Raw genomic sequence first — 11,628 nt, forward strand, 5'->3', positions numbered from 1 at the left:
ATCACCCCATTGGCTACCTAGATGTTTTTTGGTTTAGCTCTGATTTGTACTGGTAACAAGCAGTTATTGAACTATCTGTGACTCCAGACTAAAGTGTGGTGTGGGAAAGGATAATGCAGGATGACACGAAGATGAACAGAGGTCAAAGACTGTAAAAAAACCCCACAGTGTTCAAGCAGTGGCCCCAGCAGAAGTGTGACGTGGTCTTATCCAGTAAACCCAGTTTTAGAGAACAAATGTAAACAACTGGGATTTTAAAAAGTGAGATGTATTAAGAAAATACATACATGTAAACACAAGGAGACCCCAGTACTCAGAAGGAAGGAACCCTTGCTACTTGCGTTGAACGCTTCCCAACAAAAACCTTGGTACACTAATGGCTCACATGGCATTCCCCCTGCCTTGAGAGCCTCCTTGAGAAAGACTGGTGCTGTCAGCCAGAGAGCAGGGGAAGGAGGAGTGTAACAGCAGAGGAACTGCTTAGGTGCTAGGACAGTGGGGAGTTTTGGGGGTTGTCTTTTCTTTGTTTGACTGTTTGTTTTTTAGAGCGTTACTGAAGCTTTTTTTGCATTAGACTATCAGTGTTAGCATTATTGGAAGTGGACTAACAATAAATTAGTATTTTTATTAGGCTGTTAAGATTTTAAGTAGACTGATAATAAATTATGGGCCCTGCATATAAGGTGGTTTTGCCCATAACAAAATGTTAGGCTTGAAAAGCTAAGTGCACTAGGTTTTATATTATACACATACTGTGAGGTTTTGGCTATGGGTTTCATAATGCTTCTGTGTCAGGTTCAGTCTGAAAAGTTTTGTCAAAAAACTAGAAGCCTTTTTGCAATAACTGCATAATTTATCTTTACAGGTTGACTGCTGTGTTGCAAGAAAATTAGGGGAGGAGACTGCAAGAACATCCTCAGGAATCATGGCGTGAATAAAAGGACATGCAATTCAGAGTGCAGAAAATAGCAACGCTGTGGAAGGGGACATCTTCAACTTCTAAAGTTTGGAAATGGCACTGCTGAGCTGCACCGTGGTGTTTCTGCTGTGGCTGGGCTGTACTGCACATGAAGGTAAGTTATTGAATGGAAATCTATGTATTCAACTGATGTAGCTGGCGACAATTAGGAAAAATGAACTAAACAACAACAAAAAATCCAACAGCAACACTACCACACTATACTGTTTACTTCTTATATAATTCCTTTCAGAAGCTTACTATAAGAGTTACAATTTAGAACTATGCATGTTAAAATATTTGCTTTGTATTTTCTTGTGAGATTGCTTGTCTTCTGCCTATGCTTCTCATAAGGAACTGAACTTATTACAAGCCATAACTAACTTCAAATAGATTAATCCATATAAATGCCTTTGCATTTCAATTTAGCTACTGATATTCTAAATACATACAACGTTTTTTCAAAATATTATACAACTCTCTAAAAATACAGGTACTTTATTGCAATAAACTGTATGATACAATAAACATGCTGCCTGAAGGAGATCTTCACTGAATTATATACCTTTATTTAAATAACCAATTTTAAACTCCATGATTTATCCATTTAAATCTATTCATCGTATTCAGATTCTTCTACCCCCTCTGCCTTTAAAAGTAGTTACTTATATACACCTCATACTTTCAATTTAGAACGGTGGAACTAATTTTAGGAACCCAGGACAAACAGACTTATTTGTAGAATTAAAGAAAATTGAGAATTGTGATTGCAGATGTAAAAACTTATTCCAGTATAATGCTGGAAAACAGAAACTGCACTCTGAAAAATTCAGACGTTTATTCATATTTTCAGTTAAAATATTTTTAGTTCTGTAACATTTTTCAATGTAAAGACTGTGAAAATAGTAAAGATGTTGAGAATTTCTTAGAGCAAGAAGATAGTGCTGTTTATTAGTACAGTATATTCTCAGATGGAGGGACGTAGGTCATCAGAATATCATCCAACTTGTATAGTTCCATTATTTGCAAGTGTCAGTACTGTTCTGTGTCTATCAATTAACAATAACTTGTGGATGGTTTCTGCTGGAATGGCATGCAAACATCCACATAGCTTTGATTTTGAAGAAATTGTTAGTTAGGCATAAATCAGGATAATAAAAAATGGCAGGGTACAGTCAGATAACAAGAATCTGTGCACTGCTTCTGCAGGAACTGCCTGTGAAGACCCACCTGTCATTGACTTTGGAGAAATTGTTAGTGGGAATAAATCGAGATATATGGAAAGAGACAGAGTGCAGTACATGTGCAACGCTGGATACACTTTATCAGGATCAGAATGGGTAACATGCCATGAAAAAATGTGGGTACCTGGGCCACCACAATGTTTGGGTAAGTGTAACTTTTATTGCTAGCTGACTTTGTACTGGTAGACAATTCTGATCATTCTTAAAACAGGAGTTTTAGAATTAGGTTTACATTAGTTGTTTGATTACCAAGTCTGTAAAGGAACGAAATTAATCCCTGGGTTCAATACTTCTTAGCTTGTAGATCTTGGGCTTTAGGGGCCCAAAATCACTTACACTCAATCATGTTTTTTAGTGTGAGAATTTTGGAGTTATCATCTGGAAATTTATCAGCATATAAACATTTCATCTGTATTTACAAGAACTTACACAACAATGGGCAGGTACTGACAGTGGTGTCAGCCTCTTTATCCAGAGATTACATTTGCTAAAGCATCCTTTCATGTAATTTCCTAACTGTCCCTCACAGGTGGGAGGAGAACTGCTGCGGTAAACTGCTCTGCTGTCTTCACTTTCTTCAGTAGAGCTCTTTGTTAGGAATCTTATAACTTAATTTTTAATCCTAGATAATGGAAACTCAACAGGGATGAAATGAGACTTACTCCTACTGATTTCATTAAATAATTATTAAAAGGAATACGGTCTCCTGAAATCAGTACCTCTTGAGATCATCACTACTGTTTGCAAAGTCTGCCAATTCTTTTATACATATAAATAAGAGTATGCTTGAAAGTTGTGCCACATCATTGATAAACTACCTAAAACTAAACATTCTGAATTAATTGTGATAGAAATTAAATGTTTATGTTGTCTATATTTTACTTTCAAAAATCACTGCTGAGTCACAACCAGGCTGGTTTTGCATAGTCTTTGCTGAGGAGGTGCTTCACATGCTAAAAGCCACCAAAGATTCATACTCTACCATTTTTCTTTTATCTTGTTTCCCCTAGCACCATGTATCATTACAAAACAGCAACTGCAAGTGAAAAACCTACTTCTCTCCAATGGACAAAGACACTCATTTTTGATTCAAAGTGGTCGGTGGCAGAAATTTATGTGCGTGACAGGATTTGAACTCACAGCCTCTCCTATCAGGCAGTGTTTTAATGGGCATATCAAACTTCCTTCATGTGTCATTGGTAAATATGAACCATACTTGAATAATTTTGATCTGTCAAGTAGACCTTATGTGTAATTTTGCAGTTGTTCATGTGCATGAACTGCATCCACCTGAATTGTTAGACTGTTTATTCAATGGGCAATTGGTTTTCCAACCACAATTATACTTGCTGATAGTAATCCTGCTGGTGGATGTGGTTACTCCTCCCATTTTGCAAACAGAAATTGTATGGGATTGGATTGTCAGTATGTAAGAATGAATCCCAGGAAGCTTATGATAACAGTAACTGTTAAATATTCAGTCCATCAAATTTCTTAGATTGTTAATATGTTATCAGATTGGGAAGTCAGAAGAGCTTTTAGAAGAGCAGTACATATGTCAGAATGTCAGATGCACGTATGGATTTTTCAGAATTTCAGCACTGCATTTTGCTGCTTTGAAACCCCCATTTATTATAATTTGAACAGCATAAAGTTTGCTGGAAATTACAAGGAATGAAATTATCTGAAAAATGGAAAATCTTAAATTTCAGCTAGCTTAGCTGCTTATTTTAGACTGTCTCCTGCCTTATATACTGATTCTGAGATCCATCAAAATCCAAAGTGTTCCTCAAAATCTTTGATTTTGTATCTTTATTTACTTCACCCTCTAATGTGCAAATATTGCTATTTGTTGTAGTGTTAGTTTCTTAAATGAAGATACTCCTTCACAGAATAATTTATTAGGAAAGAATTTAGCATACTATAGAAGTTTTCTTGTATGCTCTCCTCCAAGAATTCCTTATGAGAACTTTAGACCTCAAGAAGACACCTATGTAGTAGGTGATATAATCACATTACAGTGTAATTCTGGATATTGTTTCAAAATAACTACTGGCAAAAACACAGCTGAATGCACCAAGAATGGCTGGGTTCCTGATCCAGGTTGTGTCCGTAAGTAGCTCTCATGAATGAAGACACAATATGCAGAGTTGTTGGAAATATCTTAGTGAAAAAGAAGTCAAGAGAAAAACTTAAAAATTATGAGACTTGAGAGTTGCTTATTCATTGTGTTTCTTCATGATGTAAAGCTTAATTTGATGGTTTAGAAAAATCACCTGTAAAAATAATAAATAAATCTACATTTACATTATGTTTATAAACACATTATGTTTATAAACACAAGTATTACCATATTTGAAAAATTTTGTGATATAAAGAGCTATAGCCAGCTCCCTGTCAGGAAGATTTGTGGTCCACCTGAGGAGCAGCATGCCAGTCAAGATAAGAGGGCATACACTGACTTAAGGTTTAAACTAGAAAACAGATTTAAAGCAGTGAGCTGAGGCCTCCTCTGCTAACACACATGTGCATTCACAGTAAAGTTCCTACCTACTGGTAGGGCTTGGCAAGTTCAAACAAGAGGTTGCTCTTTCCCTGCTGCCCTCAGTGCAGTGGTGCTCAGTGCAGGAAACGAGTGGAGTCTGTCTCAGAGGAATTCCTTCAGGCATCTTCCTCGTGTCTGGACTCCTGGGGCACAGGATGCTGGAGAGCGTACACGCTTGGGTGCTGCTAAAATCTCATTTGCACAGAGAGATGAACACCTCCTGGAGGCAAATGCTGAAAATCACTCAGGGCAGACATCAGCATTCTAGAGACAGAGCAGACAAACCAGAGCTGGTGTACATGATGCTAGACGCACAGAAGTTAGCCAGCCTTGCTTATGCACTCTAGATAAGTGATATTGTTTACTAGACTGCTTCTTAGCACTTTCTGTAGTGACTTGCACTCCTGTTCATGTGATTCGTTTACCTAAGGGCAGTGAAACAAAACATGCTTTCATTCGGGTTTGAACACGAAAGTCTTTTTGGATTAGAAGGATACAGAAAGATGCCAGGAGGCTCTATTTTAGTAACTGTCTTTCTAAGAATTAATTTTCCTCAGTTCTTGCTGTACTTACTATTGTAGTTGAATGTACTTACCTTCCTTCTTCAGAAAACTGTCATATTGGACACCTGGAAAATGGTTACTTCTCACGTAACAGGAAGTTAATTTACAAGGAAGGTGAAAGAGTTAAATATGTCTGCAATGCTGACTATTATACTGAACATGAAGATGGGAAAGTCACATGCACAAAGGATGGCTGGTCACCTCCTCCAAGATGTATCCGTAAAAGTGAGTATGCTTGTGTTTTGCTGAGGTTTATAGCTAAAACCAGGAAATCCATCATCACGTCACCTACATGCATTGCCACTGCTTAGCAGCTCTAAGTCTGGGTGCTCTACAGCTGAAACAGAAGGCTGTGCTTCTCTCACCTGGCTGATGCAGCTCTCATGTCCCTGCATGCTGCTGAGGTCAGTCGCTACACAAATGTGCAGAATGTAACCCTGTAAGATGTGCACATGTGGCTAGTTCAGATCTCCTAGAACGTAAGCTCTGATCTTCAGTAGTGAAATCTTGTTGTTACATAGGTGTGCAGTAATATAATAAATAGTGATCATTCTCCTTTTAGCATAGAGGGGACTGCTTACCTAAATACTCCAAAGACTTTACCTATTTTAACTCTCTTTTCTTCATGTACCTGCAAACATGACCGCACAGTGTCTCTTTTCAGATGTGACGTGTGAACCTCCTCCAGAAATTGCTGGTGGTAAAATTGAAGGTGTTAAAAAGTCAAGGTATTTGCCTGGAGAGAGTGCTCGCTACCAGTGCTGGCGAGGCTTTCAGATGACGGGATCTGCCAGTGTAACGTGTCGGAGCGGGAACTGGACAGAGCTGCCAAAGTGCAAAGGTACCATTTCTCTTTCTCTTCATACGGTTGCCTGTCAGTGAGACTGTCGTGAAGCTCAGTCAGTGGCATTTACTTCTCCAAATTTCATTCTCACTACTGTGCACAAATGCAAGATATCTGGCACACTCAGGAAAAGGCGTTTTCCCAGGTTTCTCTTCAGATGAATTTACCAGCTGCATGACCCAGGTGGCTCCACAGGAGAGGGCCCCAGCTGGAAAACCACCCCGAGGCTGAGAACAGTTGCTGGCCAGCTGTAATTTTGAGACTTCTTAGAATCTGCTTTCTGTGCCTGCGTGATGAGAAGAGAGAGAGAAATGTTGCTGTCTGTATTGGACAATCAAGCCCACAGCTTCCCTGCTAATTGACATCCAGTTGATGCAGATGATGCATTGCTATATCGTATGTTGTGGAGTCAAATCAACTATTAAACGAACTGAGGGTAGAATCTGAAGCGTAAGCCAGTCCCTAAGTACTGTACTGTGTTGGTGCCTCCTAGGCTTCCATGAGAGTACTGAAAATGTCCCCTCTTTTCAGGTATTTGCTTTTCTCTCTGCTTCCCTCTGGGTCTCTCAGAGGAGTGCCAGCATACTATCTGGAAGTATTTGTGGTCAAGCCACCATTGCAATTAAACTCTGGTGACTTGATCTCTGATTGTGAATTTTCTTCCAGGTGAAGGGGGGAAGTGTGGCCCACCTCCAGTTATTGAAAACGGAGACCTTCTTTCCTTCCCCATGCAAGAATATTCCCCAGGTACAACTCTGGAATACAAATGCCCCAGTCTCTATCTCCTGGAAGGATCTCAGTATATTACGTGCACTGATGGGCAGTGGACAAGCCCCCCGGTTTGCCTAGGTAGGTTGAAGCTGTGTGGCCAAAGGCTGTGTGACTGCTCCGCTTTTCTGCTTCTCAAGATCCTGAGGGCATTGCTTGTGCAGCAGCACATGTGCCAGGGTGCGATGGTGGCCAGAAGGAATTTTGTTTTGAGGTTAGCTTGTGTAGTCCCTTCTGCTGCCCGCTGTCTCTCATTGGGTTCAGGAGGAGAGGAGCTGGTCAGAACCCACCTGTGCGAAGGAATCACCACCATTGTGAGGGCTCCCGAGTGCTCCTGAGCTGGGGACACTGCTCCGGTCCGTGGCTGTGAGCAGGAAGGGTGGGTGTGAGTGCGTGGTGGTGCTGGGAAATCCTGGGGTGCATCCGTGACATGGCCAGGAGGAAACACATTTAGAGAAGTGCTGGGCAGAGGCAAAGGAATGATCTAAAAAAAGACATGGGGAAGTTCATTGGTGCCTGGTGACTTTCCCCACCCATGCTTTGACCTTGCCCTGAGTGACTGTCAGAGTGAAAAGGCTTCTCCGTAGCTCTGCCAGGGGTCTCAGCTGTGGTCTTTTCTCCCTCTAGCTTGGTGCAAATGTCTTTCCTGTTGTGGCTAACAGATGCACAGAGCAAATAGCTGCAAGCATTTTGTGATGCAAAGAACTTGTGTAGGCTCTAGGGGAAAAAAGTTACCCATGGTGCATGTGTATGAAGTGATGACCCTCTGCTCTTGCCTTTTCCAAGTGGCCTGTACAGCATCTGAAGAAGACATGAGCAGCAACAATATTGAGCTGAAATGGGTCAGAGGAAGAAAGCTGTACTCCACATCGGGGGACTTTGTTGAATTTAAGTGTAGAAGAGGATATGTGAAGGACCCAGCATCTTCTCCCTTCAGAGTGCAGTGTGTGGAGGGGATGTTAGAATATCCACAGTGCAAGCCAGGAAGTAAGTCATCTGCACTCCAGCCACAGCTCAGCTGCTGTGTAGTTGGTGAAGCCCAGGGGAAAGTCTTTAGCTTTTCTGGGGAGGAGCCGAGTGTCGGAGCCTGAACTGGAAACACTGCTGGGAAAAGGGCTCTCAGGAGCTTTCAGCCAGTGCCAGCAGCTTCAGGGCATCGGCTGTCCTGTGGGAGGTGAACAGGCAAATAATGGAAGTTCTTTTTCCAGGGAACTGTATATTGGATGAGAGTGCTATGGAACAGAACCATATTCAGCTACAGTCATCAAAGTTTTCGAGCATGTCCACCTATCGCTCTGGGGATTATATTGACTTTGAATGCAAATGGTGGTACTGGAAAGTTTCACGTCCTGAGTCATTTCGAGCAGAGTGCCTGGATGGAGTGATTCAGTATCCTGCATGTGAATGTAAGTGCTCGGTGCCAAGGACACGAGGGGCTGCAAGAAGCAGCTCTGCTGAAACTGCCTGTCCTCTGCTCTGAGGAACCACTGCGATGTGCCACGCTTGGTCTTCACACCTTTCCCCCTTTTTTCTCTTTATGCTGCAGATGTGTTTGGATAAATGGAAATAGCATAAAGGAGCGCAGCTGTGGAAATGGATGATCCCTCACACAACGTAGTGATCTGAGCTCAGTTTTTGCTGACATTTCCTGTTTTGCTGTTCTTTGTTTGCAGCTTAGCCAGTGCTCTGTCTTGGAATTTGTTACAATTTTTTCCTTTTCATGATTCAATAATGCAAGCAATTCCTGTCTCTCAATCTCAATATTTGTACCTTAGTGCATATTATGATAGAATTTCTTCCTTCTCAGGAAAACAGGCAAGATGTAATAACTTTTCATTATATCTTTTAATAAATGAAGGCACTTTGAGTTTTGATAACGGACTGAAACATTAATGGCTTGATTTAAAAAAAAAAAAGTATGGATTTTATAACATTTATTCATTGTCAGTAATGACTTTTTAAAATCTTTATTATTTGTCTTGTGAAGCAACAGCTTGCGAAGCTCTGCCTCAGCGTGCTTGCTTAGTATAAACAGTGATCAAAGTACAGAGCTGCTCTTCATATAAAATTGTTATATATACCTTCTCCCTCTGTGATTTGAGATTTTGGGGGCTGCAAGAATAAAGCACTTTATGTTAAATATGTAAGTATTTTTTTTTTGTGTCTTTCTTTTTCTATTATATTTGTATTTCTGTTTGCATCTCATCTTACAGAATACACATGCTCAGATACCTAACTAGTACGTCTCTCCATTGGCTAGCATTTTATCTGAACATATTATTTTCCTTAATTTCACAGAAATCTAGAAATCCATGTTCTACTGTTGAAGCCAGTGTGTATTCTTTCAAGGAGAGGATAGTGAAATTTATTTCCATTACCAAAAGGAGGTGGCAGTCCCCATTTCCCAGATGGGGGAAGCACATCTGTTTTCAAGAAAATTGGCATAACTCAGTCTCAAGTTTATATCATCTAAATAGTTGCTGTATATTTTTTTATGATCAGGATGAATAAGGAAAGGCTTTTGCATTTTTAGAAGTAATCCGTCTGATAATTTTGTGGAGGATCTGGTCTTTTCTTGATTATTGTTTTGCTGGCTGACAGACTCACTGATGCCAGCAAGGAGCTCTTTACTGTGCAATCACCTTGACTTGCTTATTTTATCCAGGACCAGAGCAGGTAAATTAAATGTTTATCAGTATTTTTCAAGTATGTTTGAAATATACAAGTATATATCCAGTATCACTGGAATAATTTTGTTGACATATACAGATGGATGCCTTATAGCACTGCAGATGCTACTGCTGTTCATACTTGGTCGCAAACGTGGTACATTTAGATTGCTTTAGTTGCATTTCATTCATGTTGAAAAGAAGAGCATTTTCTTAGTTCTCTTCTGATCAGAACTGGAATCTAAAATATTTCTTCTTCTCCTTTAGTTTTGAGGTAGAAACACTTTCATACACATCGAGGACCAGAAAAGAAAATTGCAGTTCATTCTTTGAGATTCAGGAGGAAGCAAGTGAACTTTCTGAGCATGATGATGGGATAAACACCTCAAGGTTGTGAACCATTGTCTACCCCGAATACCCTTTAAACACAGTGGAACTGTTTTCTGGACTCACATACCATATCCACATTTAATATCATTCAGCTTTGACATCTCCTTGTGAGTGCAAGACGAGCAGAGAGGTGGGAGTCTATTGCCAGCATGTTCCCATACAAGGTGTGCTGATAGCTCCATATCACAATGTGAAAGAATATTTTAAGACACATTTACAAGAAAAGCTGAAAAGGCACAAAGTGTTTTAGTGTGCTAAATGTTACTAGATGCATTAGTGTTTACATAAAATGAAGTGGGTTTGGTTTGGTTTTTTTTTGATTATATGAAACTGGTTATATGTTGTTCCCAAAACAGTGTTCTTTATCCAGTGTGCATACATATAAGCCAAATTGAGCATACAGAGATGAGATACCGCTTTATTACAGAGTTTCGCAAATCTGGGTGCTGGAATACAGCCCGTATGCCAGCAAGAAAAGTAAAAGGCATTATATACAAAATCTTATCACTACTCAGGGCAGCCCTAAAGAGGCAATTGGTTACACATTTGCATGTTGCATTACACAATCCTTTTAGCTTGAAATGAGCAACATTCAGCTAAAGGACACTTTATCCAACCGTCTCAAGATATGTATTAAAGCAAGACTCAACTAATTGTGCAGGCTTCAAAAGGCCTAAAACTCCAAGTCACTCTCACCTTTGTCGTTTGAGCAGACTGACCTAAAACGAAAAGGATTTACCTATCTTTAGGTTAGCAATTGCAGACAGGATTCATTCTTTTAAGTGATGATAACACATAGGCTGTTTATAAAACTGGAAGGTAAATTACCTTTGCATTCTAGTGCTTCTGCCCAGTTCCCATGCCTACAAATTATTCTCCGTGACTTAGTAAGGCTCAGATCTTGCTATAATTGATAAGTACCTTAGTTTTCTAGGTACTGTAATAATAATGTCTTAGATAACAGCACTACATCTTATCATCTAAAAAAAGCAAATACAGTCATATATTTTGACCTATGGCTGAAAAAAAAAAAATCTTCCTTGAACTTCTTCGCTACTTCACAGGTAATTACTAGTCATCTGATAACAACAACACATGGGTTTCACCAATATCTAGGTTCATAACTGTTCCTGCCTTTTCTCTTAGTGACACATGAGTATCCTGGGAACCTTTCACATGACATTTCTGAAAATAAGCAGAAAGTACATGTGAATGAGCATAGCCTTTGTTTGTGTGACTGAGCCATTTGTAACACTTTGGCTGCTCATATCAGTTAGTTGATTGCAAATATGTTAATCTGTTTAATACATGAGCCCACTTGCTACTGCAATTTAGACTGACTCAGATTACCAGCAGTAGCAGCAAGTCTCTGCTCAACTTCTGCTTGAACAACTGTCCGCACAACTGTAACAAAGCACTATTTCTTGTTCCTATGAGATTAACATAAATCAACACACTGTCATTTACTAATAACAGACAACCTCTTTTGGGCACGAATACATTTTGTGCCTTTTATAAATTGGAAATGAAAGCACAGATCCGACATATTTTGGAAAGGTCACACTGTCTGTAGCCAAGACAAGAACTGCATGAGGGCCACTGTAGCCAGCACCCTGTCCTCATTGGGTATTTAGACAAAAATTAATT

The 11,628-nt window shown here is 39.8% G+C and overlaps 1 protein-coding gene across 1 annotated transcript; it reads left to right on the forward strand.

The window, feature by feature from the left end:
* Positions 1-1,012: 1,012 nt before the first annotated feature.
* Positions 1,013-8,600, forward strand: LOC308043148 (complement factor H-related protein 1-like; the record flags this gene model as incomplete). The annotated part of the gene is made up of 9 exons (XM_080349068.1): positions 1,013-1,073; positions 2,168-2,347; positions 3,213-3,401; positions 5,356-5,535; positions 5,975-6,151; positions 6,821-7,003; positions 7,709-7,909; positions 8,131-8,328; positions 8,596-8,600. 9 exons carry the CDS (start codon positions 1,013-1,015, stop codon positions 8,598-8,600), a joined length of 1,374 nt encoding a protein of 457 aa, XP_080205194.1.
* Positions 8,601-11,628: the final 3,028 nt, after the last annotated feature.

The sequence above is a fragment of the Nesoenas mayeri genome (genome assembly GCF_963082525.1).
Source record: "Nesoenas mayeri genome assembly, chromosome: 8".
Classification (NCBI taxonomy): Eukaryota; Metazoa; Chordata; class Aves; order Columbiformes; family Columbidae; genus Nesoenas; species Nesoenas mayeri.